The sequence below is a fragment of the Cnephaeus nilssonii genome, assembly GCF_951640355.1.
Source record: "Cnephaeus nilssonii genome assembly, chromosome: 3".
Lineage (NCBI taxonomy): Eukaryota > Metazoa > Chordata > Mammalia > Chiroptera > Vespertilionidae > Cnephaeus > Cnephaeus nilssonii.
In genome coordinates this window covers 54592425-54610097 of record NC_137074.1, presented here as the reverse complement: position 1 = coordinate 54610097, position 17673 = coordinate 54592425, and the positions used below count along the sequence as shown (strand labels likewise).

The 17673-nt window shown below is 47.4% G+C and overlaps 1 protein-coding gene across 1 annotated transcript in view; it reads right to left on the bottom strand.

Moving 5' to 3' along the window:
• The window catches only part of MUC13 (mucin 13, cell surface associated), a 28795-nt gene extending 16703 nt beyond the window's left edge, over window positions 1-12092 (bottom strand). The window contains exons 1-4 of the mRNA XM_079766306.1: window positions 12030-12092; window positions 7879-8766; window positions 4807-4920; window positions 1946-2052 (exon numbers count right to left, since the gene is read on the bottom strand). Coding sequence (XP_079622432.1) covers window positions 1946-2052; window positions 4807-4920; window positions 7879-8766; window positions 12030-12081 — 1161 coding nt within the window. The 5' untranslated portion in view covers window positions 12082-12092. The remainder of the gene's footprint in view (window positions 1-1945; window positions 2053-4806; window positions 4921-7878; window positions 8767-12029) is intronic.
• Window positions 12093-17673: the final 5581 nt, after the last annotated feature.

The following is a 17673-nucleotide window of genomic DNA, read 5'->3' as shown; positions in this document are numbered from 1 at the left end:
GAACAAATTGAGTGACAACTACACAGAGGCAGGGAAAGTGATACTGTATCTAGGTTTTAACATAAATACATTTCTAAACTCCTGTATATAAATACACATGGTTCATTGCAGCAAATTACTTATTCTTGATATGCTCTCTAACACCTTTCAGTAATGTTTGCTGTAAAATGGTAAGAATTTAATATAAGTCAGGGTTATCCAAGAACAAGCTAGAAACTTAAAAAAGCGAAATCAATGATCATACTCTTAAAAATTAAGGTGACTAACTTATTAGGTTTGTCTTTTTAAAGTCACGGTGAAGTTTTGCCTATTTATTAGACTTATCTATATGCCTGCTCCATGCACGCATCAATTCACCTAAGGAACACGTCTTCAAGTTGCCTGCAAGGCAAGTACACCAGGGGTAAGAAGGCAGGAGCTATCAGGCCTGCCTGGCCGCCACTGCACAGCAGGGCCAGCAAGTGAGGAGAAGGCAGGTCTGAGGTCAGGCAGATCTGGGTTCAAATCCCAACCTTCTCCCTCATTAGCCTGGTGACCTTCAGTGGGTCACTTCACTTTCCCGGTCCTTGACTGCCTAATCCACAAAATAGGCAGCACAGTATTCTCTCTCCCAGGGGGCTCTTTTGAGAATTAGAAATATTACATGTACAATGCCAGGTCCCGCATGCAACAGGGCAACTCCAAATCAGGGACTATCCATTTGGGTCCAGCTGGGTAAAACAATGGATCCTGGGAGATTTCTCAAGGTCTGAGCTGGGACTTCCCCAGCTACCAAATCTGCTGAGAGGACCCTGCAGAAAGTAAATGGTCTCTATTTCCCTATCTCTCGGAGTTGCAAGGAAGTTCTGGCACATCCCTTTTGGATTAACAGCCTCTTGGAAATGATAAGAACGCTCTCTCCCCTTCCTGATGCCCCTGGGACCATCAAGACCTGACTGAGACCAAGTCCCTAAGCTGGGCTCTGGAGCTGGAGGGGCCTTTTGGTGGCCACAGTGGCCAGGGCTCGGTAAAGGCACACGAGAAAATCCAGGGCTCCCTGGAAGGAGGAGCCCCTTGACGTTGCTTTCTTCGACGTGCTGACTCTCATCCAAGCTGGCAAATGGGAATGTGGATCCAGAATAAGAGGAGACGTCATGGGCAGCTGGCCCATGGGGCACAGGGGGCATGACCGGGGCCAGGGCAGCCAGGGGTTTTATCCCAGCAGCGCCAGGCGCCAGCTGTTCCATCCTGGGCACTAGTTCTCTCTGTACAATCTGTAAAGTCGTTTGGATAATCTTTTTTTATATGTTATCTATTATAATAACAAAACTCTTTTGTAATGATGTAATTCCGAATGGAAGTACATTGTCATAGAATAAGACCTTAGTTTTTACGGCAAAGTCTTGCTACACTGAGAGAAACACTGGCTGGATGCCCTCTGCAGGCCCCTCCAGGTCCCACGCCTGTGGTCCTGGCGTGGAGATCTCGCGTGGACGCAGTCGCTCACGATAACCACAATGGAAAGGAGCAATTTTTGAACAATAGGGAGAAAGGGGACCAGATGCACCTTCAGGTGGAGTTCCTCTTCCAGGTATTAAAAAACTCACACTAGTTCAGAAATGTATGCAAATTGGAATGTAGGAAGAAAAAAAAAGCAACATCTTTAAAAGGTTTTCTCTTTAATACTGTGGAAATAATGCGTTTTAAAACATCATTATATTTACCTGTTCATTTAAAAACATTCTAAGAGCTTATGTAACGACCGGTGTGGCACGGCTGGAGCGAGGACCATGGGGGGCCCAGTGGCCGAGGAAGGGACCAGGGACTCAGGACAGCTGCTGTTCACCAACCAGTAAGAGTGCATTTCGCTATGTGAACAACTACTGGAACAGCTGTACCACCTGAGTATCAGCCCTATGCTCTGCGACGCAGTGTTATACAGGGAGGAAGGCTGGAAAATACTTACGAATTTTATAATTTCCACATATAAGTTTTTATAGGCCATCGACTTTTCATCTTCCAAGCCAGATGTTTCTGATACGTTTACTTTAATTGTTCCAGGGAAAACCTTTCCTGAAATTCAAGCAGAATCTTTCTGTAATGTTTAATGTAAAGAGGGTCATTTTCACTTTGTTTAAAAACATACTTTAAAAAAAATTCTAAGCATTATATGAGGCTGTGACAGGAAGCCTGGAAATGCAATAAATGTTACCCCAAATCCCACCCAACCTAACACAACCATTTTCATTTTGGTATAAGGTATCCCCAACTTTTCAAAAGTTCGCTTTATGCCACTTCACTTTGACGAAAGGCCTACATCAGGACCTGTTTCGTGAACCAAAAGAAACCCTAACAGGATTTTTGCTTTTATAAAAAAAAGGTGAAAATCAAAAATAGTGTTCAGCGTTTTAAGTAATTAATTAATTTGTTAATCCTCACCTGAGGGTATTTCTTTTCCATTGATTTTTAGAGAGAGTGGAAAGGAGGGGGAGAGACACAGAGAGAGAAACATCGATGTGAGAGAGACACTCAGCGGTTCAGAGCTGGGGATCAAGCCTGCAACCAAGGTATGTGGCCTTGACCGGAATCAAACCTGTGACCCTTCAGTCCGTGGGCCGATGCTCTAACCCCTGAGCAAACCAGCAGCGTTCAGCATTTTGCAGCAAGCTGCTATAGAGGCAGCACACACCCTGAGCAGTGAGAGTGGCCCACCAGCTCCTTCCCTAGAAACACCCCTCAGCATCCCGGCACCAAACTGCCATAGCTCTGCACGGCGTCATCTCTATGTATTTTGTGCTTTGTTAGCAGGATGTCTCCTAAGATAATTGATTCTTCATTTTACACCATTTCGGTGTACAAAAGGTTTCAGTGGAAAGCTCTGCTTTCAGATAGCGGGGAAATCTATATTTCCCCCAGTTCCTTTTTTTTTTATACATAGTTTATATCATTATAATTCCAAGTTTATAGCATGAATCTTCTTTACTTATATATACTAATAAAAGGGTAATAAGCTAATTAGACCTGGTTGACCAGACATCTTCAACTTCCTTCCGGACAAAGCCATGGTGGTGGGGGCCAAGGCAGAGGTGGTTAGGGAGCAATCAGGCTGGCAGGGGAGCAAGCAGTTAGGGGGAAACCAGCAGGGGGGCAGTTAGGTGGCAACCAGGCTGGCAGGGGGGCAGTTAGTGGGGAACCAGGCCAGCAGGGGACCAGTTAGGGGGTGATCAGGCCAGCAGGAAACGAGTTAGGGGGTGATCAGGCTGGCAGGCAGAGGTGGTTAGAGGTGATCAGGCAGGCAGGCAGGCAGGCAAGCGATTAGGAGCCAGTGGTCCTGGATTATGAGAAGGATGTCCAAGATTAGAGAGGATGCAGGCTGGGCTGAGGGGCCCCACTCCCGTGCATGAATTTCATGCACCAGGCCTCTAGTTATTAAATAATAAGAATTTTAAACATTTTTACCAATCATTACCTGGTCTTTATAGCTATTACTTTTTAAAGCTGCATAATATTCTGTGAAATATGTGTTCCCTTCATTGATGTAGTCATTTTTGTTTTTTAGCACTTCTAATTATTTAAAAGGGGGGAGGTTGCAATGAACATATTTATGCCCATACCTTTCTATATTTTGGGTCATTGACTTAGAGAGAATCCCTAGAAACAATATTATTAGCACAAAAAATAACATCCTTTCAGCTTTTGAAATACCTCTAATCCCTGTGGCCAATACTATGCATTTGGTTTCTTTTTTTTTAATTTCTTTATTGATTAAGGTATTACATATGTGTCCTCATTCACCCCCTCCATTAACCCCTCCCCACTCATGCCCTCACCCCCCTGGTTCCATGTCCATTGGTTAGGCTTATATGTATGCATACAAGTTCTTTGGTTGCTCTATGCATTTGTTTTCTATACAATTGATCTGCTCTGGCAAGGGCGGGGGGGGGGGGGGGTGATTTCTCATTCATGAAAAATAGAAGTTTATTATAGAAAAGAGCCTTGGAAACTTCATAGCACCCAGCTGACCTAACCAAAAAGGTGTTACATCAAGTTTATGGACATTTGCTCCTAGTGTCCCTTTCTAGACCCGAGAGGCTCGGAAGTCTCTAAAACTGGGGTTTGCTATTATGGAGTCAGCAAATCCTAAGGCAGAGAACCAGCCATGCCTGTCAGACCACGTGGTCTTAGGCACTTGCCCTCAATCTGCCTCAGGGTCCCCACGTGACAGCACTACTTGTGCAGTTGTTGTACCTTCTCAGGGCCTTTGACACCTGTCATTCCCATTTGTCCTCATGGCACCGTTCCCTTGGACAGGAAAAGTGAAGGGGCACATCCACTCCCAGACCTCAGGACTAGCCCACAAACCTGACAGTCCATTTCCTCTCACACTTGGTTCCACGGAGACAAAGGCAGGAGCCATCTTTCTAGTTTACTGGCCTTTGTTGCCTCCAAATGTTCCTCTACCTCTCATATCCTGGAAGCTCTTTTGCCATTATTTTAAGTTTTCTATTCCCCTTCCTTCCTTCCTTCCTTCCTTCCTTCCTTCCTTCCTTCCTTCCTTCCTTCCTTCCTTCCTTCATTTTTAAATGTATTTTTATTGATTTCAGAGAGGAAGAGAGAGAAACATCAATGATAAAAGGTAATCATTGATTGGCTGTCTCCTGCACGTTGGACCGAGCCCACAACCCAGGCATATGCCCTTGACTGGAATCGAACTTTGGACCCTTGGGTCCGCAGGCTGACGCTCTATCCACTGAGCCAAACCGGCTAGGGCCTATTCCAGTTTAAGTATGAGATGCAGCTCTGCACGGTTCATCCTTTGTAACTCACCTTTCTTGCATATGGAAGAATTATAGTAATACCCATCAATACACAGGCAAAAGTATGAATTATTCAGATCCACACACGAAGCACCACCGCTACAGGAATCATTTTTGCAAAGACCTGAAATGGAGTAAAAAGAGGTGAAAACTCCACAGAACAACAAATGACACCCAGAAACATACTTTTAAATGTTCATGCCTCCCTCCTGGGAGTCTTCTATTCCTTGGCTGTGTTATTCCAGGGCACACCCTGAGAGGAGCCAGAAGCAAATACATATTTTCTCATGCATCTAGGGAGCTTGTTGCTGAAATTCAGGAACAGGTGCTTGTGAACAGTAAAGGTCAGAGCTTGGTGGCAAGACTGTGCTCAGAGCAGTTCCCAGGAGCCAGGAATCTCTGCAACTCAAGGGACCTCCAGAGCCTTGGTGTCTGACCCAATAACACCAGATAGGGCTCCCCAAACTATTTTATAATAAAATCATCATATTTTTAAAAATTTATTTTATTTTTCCATCACCATTTATCTCTATGTTCTCTTCCACCCCCACCCCCACCCCCACCGGCAATCACCACACTGTTGTCCATGTCCATGAGTTCTCTCTCTCTCTCTCTTTTTTCTTTTTTGCTCAATCCCTTCAACACCCTTCCTCCCCAGCTGTCTGCCTACTCTCTATCTATGTGTCTGGCTGTAGTCTGCTTGGTAGTTCAGTGTGTTAATTAAAGCCAAAATATGAGTGAAATCATGTGGTACTTGTCTTTATCTGGCTGGCTTATTTCACTTAGCATAATGTTCTCCAAGTCCATCCCTGCTGTCGAAAAGGGTGAAGTTTTCTTCCTTTGTACGGCAGAGTAGTATTCCATTGTGTAAATGTGCCACAGCTTTTTTATCCACTCATCTACTGATGGGCACTTGAGCTGTTTCCAGATCTCAGCTATTGTAAATAAAGCTGCTATGAACATAGGGGTACATATCTTCTTTCAAATTACAGAAATAATATATTTTAAGGAAGGTATAAGTAACTGTCTTATAGGGATGAACAGGCAAGAAGCTCCAAAAAGAAACTAGATGCTATGTTCTGGTTAGCATGCATGATATACAGATCCATAATGAAAGGAAGGAATGTTAAGGGGAGAATGTGGATTAAGTCAGTGACAATTCTAAGAGGAATTGATGAAATGATACTCCACTCCCTAGCTTTCTGAGTGGATTACTTGAATAAATGGTTAGGATAATATTGCAGTTGTTTTCTGCACTGCTGGCTGGGACCCCAGACCAGGCAGGGTGCAGCGTCTTTATCTCCAGAGATCAGATGGGATCCAAGGAAGAAAGTTAGGTCAGTGGCCAAATGATGATCTTGGCTGGCCATTTTATTCCTCTCTTTCAAATGAAATGATTCTGAGGTTTAATTTCTGAATAAATGAAATGTCTGGCAACCTTCAGAGTTGTCTGATTGCTTATGAACCTATAGGTAGATATAGCTTTTTAAAAAAAATCTACATATAAGTTACAATGTGTATAACATACTCTTTTTGTGATTAAAAGGGGGAATGCATACCCAGCCGGTGGCTCAGTGGTTGAGCATCGACCCACGAACTAAGAGGCCACTGGTTAGATGACCTGGGTCAGGGTACATGCCCGGATTGCGGGCTCCATCCCCAGCATGGGGCACACGGGAGGCAGCTGATAGATGATTCCTTCGCATCATTAATGTTTCTATTTCTCTCTCCCTCTCCCTTTCTCTCTCTTTAAAATCAATAGAAATATACAAAAAAGGGGGGAATAAACAAAAACACACTAATATGTACATATTTGTATAGATTATCTGTGGAGGGAGACACAAGAAATTGGCCACAGAACTGGCCTCTGGGGAAGGAAACTAGAAACCTGGATCCTAAGGATTTAGGACGGGAGGGAGATTTAGTTTTTACTGACTATCCTTTTACCCTGTTTAAGCTTCTTTTTCCATAACTAGTGGCCCCTCCAAACACAAAAGACTGGGAGCCAGGTCTTACATAAGGGCTCCATTTGCTAATCACCATTTTTTTTTAGATCTTTCAGAGAACATTGGGGAAGCCGAAAGATGTAAGTGTAGGGAGACTCAACTTGTTCTGTGGCTGCCCTCTCGAGGCCTCTGTTTCCCTATCTGAGAGCAACAGGGTTTATCCAGACCCTTCAAGCCTAGGTTTGAGGATTCTTTTAGACCAGGGGTTGACAAACGATGACTCATGAGCCAAATCTGGTCAATCTTCTGTTCTTATAAAGTTTCATTGGTGCACTGCCAGGCTCATTCATTTATATATTGACTATAACTGCTTCTACGTCAAAATGGCAGAGTGGAGTAGTTGCAAGAAAGACCCTGTTGTGACCACCAAATCTAAAATATTTACTAGTTTACCTTTATCGATAAAAGTCTGCTGACCCCTATGCTGGACCAAGCTTTGGGAAATGAGTCAAGTGGTTTGTTTCAATAACTTTGGCTTGAGGCCAACTCTTAGACAGTACTCCCAGCACAACGGGCCTTTGGACAATGGCCCGGTCATATCTAGGACCGTTTGAGCACTGCTGCTGTTTGGCTTTTTATCCCTCAGGCTCAAATTCCACCATCATAACTTGTCCTCTTTTTCAATAACACCTGAGAAGGAATAAGGGTAGAGCTGACTCCTTCCTTAGGTAAAGGAGCTAGACCAGGTTGGGGGCAGGGGGCGGGGCTGAAGCGTTGGTGCTTATTTGGACATGGCCTTCACAGAGAAGCCGAGACTATTTTTGAAAACCCTTAGGGATGGGGCAGTTAGGGAAATGCCTTTCATAAAGTCCAAGTTCATAAAAATATTCCACATCAATAGCTTGAGGTAGGATGGGTAGTAAGGAAAGGAGGACATAATGGAACTGTGGGTAATTGTTAGGGCCTCGGCCATCACTACTAGCCGTTGTGACTCAGATTTTTGAATTCCAAGGGTTCATATCCAAGGAAACCTTGAGTCTCTATAACCATTTCCCTGTCCCAGAAGAACATACTTGCCTGCCACCCTCCACAATGCTGACTCCTCAGTGAGGTGTCTTTGAGGGAGTTGCTCTTACCTGGTGAAATGACACTGCTGGAAGTAGGTGCTATCGTGGTGCTGGTAGTGGCTGTGGGAGCCGCGGTGCTGGTAGTGGCTGTGGGAGCCGCGGTGGTGGTAGTGGCTGTGGGAGCCGTGGTGGTGGTAGTGCCCGCGGGAGCCGCGGTGGTGGTAGTGGCCGGGGGAGCCGCGGTGGTGGTAGTGGCGGCGGGAGCCGCGGTGGTGGTAGTGGCCGCGGGAGCGGCGGTGGTGGTAGTGGCCGCGGGAGCGGCGGTGGTGGTAGTGCCCGCGGGAGCCGCGGTGGTGGTAGTGCCCGCGGGAGCCGCGGTGGTGGTAGTGGCGGCGGGAGCCGCGGTGGTGGTAGTGGCCCCGGGAGCGGCAGTGGTGGTAGTGCCCGCGGGAGCCGCGGTGGTGGTAGTGGCGGCGGGAGCCGCGGTGGTGGTAGTGGCCCCGGGAGCGGCGGTGGTGGTAGTGGCCGCGGGAGCCGCGGTGGTGGTAGTGGCCGCGGGAGCCGCGGTGGTGGTAGTGGCCGCGGGAGCCGCGGTGGTGGTAGTGCCCGCGGGAGCCGCGGTGGTGGTAGTGGCCGCGGGAGCCGCGGTGGTGGTAGTGGCCGCGGGAGCCGCGGTGGTGGTAGTGCCCGCGGGAGCCGCGGTGGTGGTAGTGGCCGCGGGAGCCGCGGTGGTGGTAGTGGCGGCGGGAGCGGCGGTGGTGGTAGTGGCGGCGGGAGCGGCGGTGGTGGTAGTGGCGGCGGGAGCGGCGGTGGTGGTAGTGCCCGCGGGAGCCGCGGTGGTGGTAGTGGCCGCGGGAGCGGCGGTGGTGGTAGTGGTGGCGGGAGCGGCGGTGGTGGTAGTGGCAGTGGGAGTGATGGTGATAGTAGTGTTTGCAGAAGTTATATTTTGGTTGAAGGCTGGAAGAACAAAGATGCCAAGTTTCAGAAGGCAGAACATTAACTATATAATTACTATGGCTATCTATATATCCTATCTAATAAAAGAGTAATATGCAAATTAACCACCATTCTGCTACACTAACAAGCCACGCCCATCAGCCAATCAGGAGTGAGTATGCAAATTAACCCAACCAAGATGGCTGCCGCCATGGAGCGAGCAGGAGGCTTGCATTTCCTCGGCAATGGAGGAAGCCAAGCTTTCCGCACACCTTGGTTGGCCCAGGCCTCCACTCAAAGCTACAAAGTTTCAATTATAGAAGATAAATAAATCCCAACAAAAATGGCTGCGGCCATGGAGCAAGCAGGAGGCTTAGCTCCACTCAAGGCTACAAAGTTTCAATTATAGAAGATAAATAAATCCCAGATACCAGGGCCTTCGCTTGGGTCACTGGGGGGCATGGCCGGCCTGCAAACCACCACAGGCCCCTCGCCCAGGCCGCCCCACACCCCAAGGGAACCCCCACCCTGATCCAGGACACACTTCAGGGCAAACCAGGCTGCCCCCACCCGTGTACCAGGCCTCTATCCTATCTAATAAAAGAGTAATATGCAAATTGATCATCACTGATCCCTTCCAACACACAAGATGGCTGGCCCCATGTGGACACAAGATGGCCACCACAAGATGGCCAGCAGGGGAGGGCAGTTGGAAGGGATCAGGCCTGCAAGGGAGGGCAGTTGTGGGCAATCAGGCCAGCAGGGGAAGGGAGTTGGGAGGGACCAGGCCTGCAAGGGAGGGCAGTTGGGGGTGATCAAACCTGCACGGGAGGGCAGTTAGGGGTGACCAGGCCAGCAGAGGAGGGAAGTTGGGGGTGACCGGGCCTGCAGGGAAGGGCAGTTGGGGGGGGGGGGGACCAGGCCTGCACGGGAGAGTAGTTAGGGGTGACCAGGCCTGCAGGGGAGGGCAGTTAGGGGCAAACAGGCTGGCAGGGGAGCAGTTAGGCATCAATCAGGCTGGAAGGGAAGTGGTTAGGGGGTGATCAGGCTGGCAAGCAGAAGTGGTTAGCAGCAATCAGGAAGGCAGGTAGGCGAGCAGTTGGGAGCCAGCAGTCCTGGATTGTGAGAGGGATGTCCGACTGCCCATTTAGGCCCGATCCTACCTGGACCTCGAGAGGTCCCAGATTGGAGAGGGTGCAGGCTGGGCTGAGGGACACACGCCCCCATGCACGAATTTTGTGCACCGGACCTCTAGTATACTAGTAAAAGCCTAAGTGACCTTTTGACTGTTCAACAGTAGCTATACACGTATTGACCACCAGGGGGCAGATGCTCAACACACAGGCATGGAAACACGGAACAGACTGATGAATCTCAGAGGGAAGGGGGGAGAGGAGAGGATGGGAAGAGATTAACGAAAGATCTTATATGCATACTTACTAGAGGTCTGGTACACAGATTCATGCACTGGTGTGGTCCCTTGGCCTGGCCTGCGGGGATGGGGCCAAATCTGTGTACCAGGCCTCTGACATCCTCTGAGGGGTCCCATATTGCGAGAGGGTGCAGGCCAGGCCGAGGGACCCACTGGTGCACAAATCCGTGCACAGGGCCTCTACTTATTTAATACAACAGTTGACCCTTGAACAACACAGGTTTGAACTTTCTGAGTCCACTTATACTTGGGTTTTAAAAGTCATACCTGTGTTGTTCAAGGGTCAGCTGTAATTAGTACCCAATTAATTCTTTTCTGAAAAATAAATACAACAGGTTCTTGAATAACGTTGTTTCATTCAACATTTTTTTTTTGCAATAATGTTGATTAGATGTAGGAACTTAACTCTGGTTTGCATCAATTAGCTTATGTAAAACTTGTTTCAATATACATCGTTTTGCTTTAAGTTGAAGAACCTATCGACAAGGTGAGGACTTACTATTTAGTTGACAACATTAAAAACGAAAATACGTGACTCCTTCAAAACACACACACACACACACACACACACACACACACACACAAAACTCACATTAAATTAAGTTAAAAATTAAACAGATAAAACTGGGAAAATTTTATTAAAATATGACAGAGTTCATGAATACCAAGAAGTAATATCATTTATGCCTGTAGTTGTAGTACTGTCAATCTGTCACCTGGTGGCGCTGTTACAACCTGGAAATGGACTTCTTTGTCTTACAGTTTAAGGCAATTGTCCCAATTTTTCATTACAAGGCAAAGCTGTTGACAGGTATGAGGGAGAGAAGGGAAAGGGTGTGTTTAAAGAATAATGAAATAAAAAAGTTCATTAAGTGTCTATTAAAACTCCAAAAATTCCAGACACATGAACTTTTTAAAGAGTAAGATGAATAGAGATGTTCTTTGCCCTAAGGGCTATGGTGATCATTAAAGTTGTCTTTTGTTTGTTTGTTTGTTTGTTTACTCTTAGATGCCTTTGGACATATGGGGTAGTAAATGCTTAGTGATCCATTGATCAGTTTTCTAGGACCCTTATTTGTCTTTAGAACTCTGACATTGACAATCGGTTAAACCCATGACTAAAAGAAAAAGTTTTAGAGAGAAAGCAATTTCTAAACCCTCGAGTATAGAAAACTGCTGAAAGTCTCCCTGATTCACCCTGGGTCTGTGAGTCCCTAGACGGCAGAATCTGGCTCCACCTTGACGAGGCCCAGCTTAGCCATTCCTAGGTGTCGAGGAGGTAAGCAATTGCTCTTCCAGGGGCCAGAAAATGGTCCACCAGCCAGTCACGTTGACTGCTGCTCCTCCCGCTCCTACTGTTCTCATTTACCAAGGGCTTCCCCTATGCCTGACAGGACCTGGGACGGAGATATGAGCGACACGTTTAATAGAAGAGTGCACCAATACTCAGAGGGAGTAAGAGATTTACGGGGCTAAACCTTTAATTCCCACATGTGAGGGGGCAAAAAACTCTTGATGCCAGAAGCAGGGATTAAACCTGCTTCCTGGGACCCAAATGACGTCGGGGGGCCAAAAGAAGGGCATTGGGCCCTGGGAACCTACGAAGTCACTCTTCTCTGGCCTCGGGAATAGCTCTGGTTACTGAACCCCAAATCTTAGTCCAGAGGCCTCCTTACGACTGCTCTATCCTCCTTCATCACAGGCTGAAATGCCTTGTGTCTTTGAGCCCAGTTGGCGAGGAAATTTCGTCCACAGAATAATCCATCTGCTGGGCACAGCTAAAGCCTGTTGGTTCTATCCCAAAGACAACAAACACAATTAAAGTAATGTTAAAAATTTAAATGTTCCTTACCTGAAGTTACAAAAAGGAGGCTGAGGAGAGAGAGGCAAGCGAAGGCTTTCATTTTAGATCTTCTTGCCAGGTAACCCAAGGAGGAAATGATCTTCCCCCAACTGCCTTCCGATTTAACTCTCTTTCAGGTACAAAGTCCAGCCATTAACTGACGTCAAATCAGCCAAAAGCAATTACTCGTTAGGGTTTGGTCATATACCATTGGTCTCAGATGAGCTTCTGAGATGGAAGAGATGAACCTGGCCTTATGAACTATTTTTCTATGTCATGGTCCAAAATAACTCAGGACAGTCCAAACATCCTTAGGAGTTGGGATGGTGGGGGCGGGACTGGGGGGGGGGGGGGGAGTGGCGGTTCATCTCTTTATATCCCAAACGTCCCCAAGCTACCACCTTTTAGGAGGTCACCCTTTCTTCAAATACCCAATGATACAGCCTGTGCTTTCCTCACCCCATTTGAGTGGAGGAAATCCAATTTCTTCCCCCGGTAGTTTTGAGAATCCCTGAGGAGTACTTACATGTTTCCCCAGCCTGTTTGTTGCTTAGCTTTGGCCACCTTTTGGTCACGCCTAGCAACTCTGTAATCATGTCTGCGAGCGCTCACCGTTCTCCACAGGTCACTCTACCTGGACAGTGCCCGACCCCACCCTCGCCCCCATTAATGCCCTCAAACACTGTTAATATCAACTTGTAGCATTTAACCTATGTTTACCGAAGGCTTGTGGGTGGCAGGTCAAGGAGGGAGAAATACAGTGTAGAAAAGGGGAGATTGTAAGCAGATGAGGTTATCTCTTCATTCCTGGTTGTTCACTGCTCAAGTGGCTGCCTCCCGGGTCCTGTACGGACAGCCGCTCCTCAGCCCCTGGCCTCTCACCGCATTTCAGGAACCAGCTCTATCAGTCCGATGAGGGTCTGCTTAGTCCAGTCCTCCCTCCTGAAAATCCAGAACCGCTACCCCCTGGGGGTAGCCGGGCCTGAGGAATGGAGCCAATACCACCTTGTTTTCGCCCTGACCTTGTAAACACAACATTTTTTATATTATTACATAGCAGGCTAATTTCTTCTTGTCCTAAGAGTCTCCATTCAGCAACGGGAGTTGGGGTTGGCTCTTATAAAGCTAAAAGGCTCATTTACATATTTTCCCCACGCAAGACACCTCTTGGGCCCAAGTTTCATGCTGTTATTCTCAACTTGAGTGATTCCTGGCACCAGGAGTTAAACAAAAACCTTTTTAAAATAATCCTTTTCTCTTTCCCTTTGAAACTCACTTTCTTGAGATAGGTGTAATTTTTTTGAGGTGGGTATAATTTGCCATAATAAACAAATCCATTTAAATTGTAAAATTCCATGAGTTTCATAGATGTGCACACATCTGGAGCCACCATCACGCTCACGATGCAGAACATTTCTATCGTACCCTGACGTTTTCTCTTCCCCTTCACAGTCCATTCCTCTCTCCACCCCCAACTCCAGGCAACACTGATCTGCTTTTTGTCACTAGGGAGCAGTTGACTTTTTCTAGAATTGTAAAACAATGGAGTCATATGGTATGGACTGTATGTCTGGCGTCTCCCCCTCAGCACAATGATTTTGAAAAATCCTTCCATGTTACTGTGTATATCAGCCCTTCTTTCCTTCCTACCCCCTTCCCTTCCTCCTTTCCTTCTTCCCTCTTCCTTCCTTCCTTTCCTTCCTTCCTTCCTTCCTTCCTTCCTTCCTTCCTTCCTTCCTTCCTTCTTTCCTTCCTTCCTCCCTCCCTCTCTCCCTCTCACCCTCCCTCCATTCCTCCCTTCCTTCCTTTCCTTCCTTCCCTTCTTCCTTCCTTCCTTCCCTCCTTTCCTCCCTCCATCTCTCCTGCCTTTCTGCCTTCCTTTCTTTCTTTTGTAACTTTATTGACATAAACTGCATATATTTAAAGTGTTGGCATGTGCATACACCCATGAAATTATCACTGTAATCAAGATCTCAAACATCCTCATGACCCCCTGAGTGTTCTTGGGTCCATCCTTCCCCACGCACCCTACCTGAGGGAACCACTCATCTGGTTTCTGTCATGATAGGTTAGTTTGCATTTTCAGAATTTTATATAAATGCAATTAAAAGATGTATTGGGTTTGGGGGTTTGACCTGGCTTCTTTCACTCAGCATGATTATTTTAAGACTCATTCATGTTGTATATATTAATAGGTTTTTTCTTATTTCTGAATAGTAATAATAGTTATGTTGGATATACCATGGTTTATCTATTCATTTGCTGATGGACATTTGCGTTGTTTCCTTTTTGACTATTACAAAATAAAGGTGCTATGAATATTCATGTACACATCTTTGTGTGGATGTATGCTTTCATTTCTCTTGGGTAAATACTTACTGGTAGAACCAAAATGGCTTCCTCATAAGGTAGGAATATGTTTAACTAGTAATAAATTTGTCAAACTGTTTTCCATAGTTGTGCCATTTTTGCATTCCCACAAGTTTCAGTCGCTACCCATCCTGCCAACACTTGGTCACTATCAGTCTTTTAATATTAACTATCCCTAGGGTATGTAGTGGTATCTCACTTTGGTTTTAATTTGCATTTCCTGGTGACAAATGATATTGAGCATCTTTTCATGTGCTTATTAGCCACTCACATCTCTTTTGTAAAATATTTGTTCAAATCATTTGCCCATTTTTTTTCTTTCTTTTCCTTTTTTTAGAGAGAGGGAGAGAAACATTAATGTGAGAGTGACACATTGATTGGTAGCTTCCCACACGCCTCCCAACTGGGGCTGGGATTGAACCTGCAACCCAGGTATATGCCCTTGAATGGGAGTTGTTTGTCATCTTATTTTTGAATTGTACGAGTTCTTTATATATGTACTAGAGGCCTGGTGCATGAAAATTCATGCACTGGAGGCGGGTCCTTCAGCCCGGCCTGCCTCCTCTCACAGTCTGGGAGCCCTCAGGGGTGGGAGTCGACTGGCATTCAGGGGAAGGCAACGCCCACATCACACCTCTGCTGCTGCCACTGCCAGCAGCGCAAGCTTCAGCCGGCCCTGGTTACCTGAGCCTCGGGCAGCCCTCGGCGGCTGGGAAGCTGCCATCTGAGGCTTGCCTGAGCCTTGGGCGTTGGCTGGGCAGCCACCATCTGAGGCCTGCCTGTGCCTCGAGCTGGCCCTGGGCGTCTGAGGGGCTGAGGAGACTGGGAGACTCTGGAGGCAGGCGAGCAGAGAAACCAGATCCCGTCTGGGGGTAGGCCTGGCCATACCCTGTGCCTGCCGCCCCAGCGGGGTTAAGGGGACATGATGCCGCCATCTTGTGGCTGTGGGCGCTGTCATCTTTGCGATGGCATGATGGTCAATTTGCATATTCCCTCTTTATTAGCTAGGATTGCATAGATGGTCTCCCTTTGCCATTTTTACATGGCATCTCAACCATTGTAAATTTATACATTCACTTTATAAAAGACTAACCAGGATTCTAGGAAAATCTAAAAAGTGGCCTGAGGTCACAAGATTAGCTGCAGGGTCTCAAATGCAGGGTCCCCATTCCTGTCTCCTAAACCAGGAACAGCCCACTGCTCCACCTTGTCTTGGGTCCCGGCAATCAAGGGAGCAGTGCCCATAGCTCACGTCTGCCAATGTCTGCCAATGACACCATATTACAATGGTGCCGACGCTGACCCTGGTTTCTATACCTCTTCTCCGTACAACGCAGATGGCCAGGAGGGGACGGAGGCCTGCTAAACACCTGCCTGCCTGACTCACCCAGGCCTCACCTGGGGAAGCTCAGCCACGAAGCAAGTCAGGCAGTCCCGATAGTGCGGACCAGCTGTCATCCCTTTTTATGTCCCCTCCTAACAGACCACACCCGATAGCAACACCCAAGAATTACAGACAGGGGCACAGGGAGCTTCTCATTCCGGGAAAGGCTTCTTTGTTGCTCATGGGTCCTTCCATGTGGAGGGGACTCAGTGAGGGCCACGCTCCTGGGCTCTGGGCGTTGCTTTATTCACGGCCCTGAGAGAGGTGATGTGAGTTATTTCAGAAGAACACAGTGGGACTACCCACCTCTGATCCTGCCTTTTCCCTTCGGGGAGAGAACCTGGGTGCTCACGACTGTTGTGCCTGGGAGGGAAGAGGGTCAGCATTTGGAAGCCGAAGCCACATTCTCCCAGAGGAGCGATATTTTGTCTCCGTCTGTCTATTCTTTGTGTTTTTTTTAAATATATTTTATTGATTTTTTACAGAGAGGAAGAGAGAGGTATAGAGAGTTAGAAACATCGATGAGAGAGAAACATCGATCAGCTGCCTCCTGCACACCCCCTACTGGGGGTGTGCCCGCAACCAAGGTACATGCCCTTGACCTGAATCGAACCCGGTAACTTTCAGTCCGCAGGCCGACGCTCTATCCACTGAGCCAAACCAGTTTCGGCCGTCTGTCATATTCTTTGTTTTAATTCTTACATGATTCAGAACCTGGGCGAGGAAAAGGGGTGATATTCATTAGCACTGCCCCTGCTCCATTCCAGAGCCGAGGCTGTAAGTCCAGAACACAGACTCCATTTTTCCATAGAAACAAGGTAGCGCACTAGAAGGCAATGCGGACAAATGGACGTGGTTGGATCTGTTGGGAGGCAGTGGTGTGGCTGAGCTCTCTTCCTGGGTTTCTCTCTTCTCATACACAAAGGATGTCAGAGGCTCAGGAGAGGTTTAATGCCTCCCTGTGGGCTTCTAGTTACTGGAGATGTGTTCCATTTAAAAAGCACAGGAATTGCCCTGACTGGTTTGGCTCAGTGGATAGAGTGTCGGCCTGCAGACTCAAGGGTCCCAGGTTCGATTCCAGCCAAGGGCATGTACCTTGGTTGCGGGCACATCCCCAGTGGGGGGTACCCCGTGCAGGAGGCAGCTGATCAATGTTTCTCTCTATCCCTCTCCCTTTCTCTCTGTAAAAAAAAAATCAATAAAATATGTTTAAAAAAAAAACACACGCAGGAATAGGCTTTTGGAGTCTTGGCTTATAAAACTCTGCCATCGCTTATCTAATCACCCCACTGACTTTAGTCAGCTCTAAAAAAAAAAAAATTCTCATCACCATCTATCTCCTGGAACTAACACGCTCTTGGAGAAGTTATATGGATGGGGCTTTCCCCAGAAAGTAGTTTGACCTCTCACCTACTTCCTCCTCCACTCACCGGAAGGGAGGGGTCCTGGGGAGGGCTGACTAAGGTCAGAAAGCTGTCCTCAGGCAGCTACAAATTATAATTCAGGTCCCCTCCCAGAGGAAGTGAGTGGTTCCAGGGCGTATAACTGCTCTCAGGGATGCTAGTGCTGGGCCTGGGTTTGTTGCTCTTTCAGAGGAAAATTGCCAACCACAGATGGGAGCAGGCTGCCCCTGTTTGGGGTTTGCCATTGTTTCTGGTTTGCACCTGTCAGCCTTCCCGAACCCAGTTATTCCCAAAGTGAGAGAGGATGCGACGCAGGAACTGTGTTCCCCAGACCAGCAATGCCAGCGTGACTTGGAAACTCTTTGTAGATGCACATTTCAAATGTGCCCACTGAATGGGCCGTCTGTGTTTTAACAAGACTCTGGGTGACTCTGATCCACCAAGGATTTCAAGTGGTCCATGGACACAGCATAGAGGACACGGATTCACTCAGCGG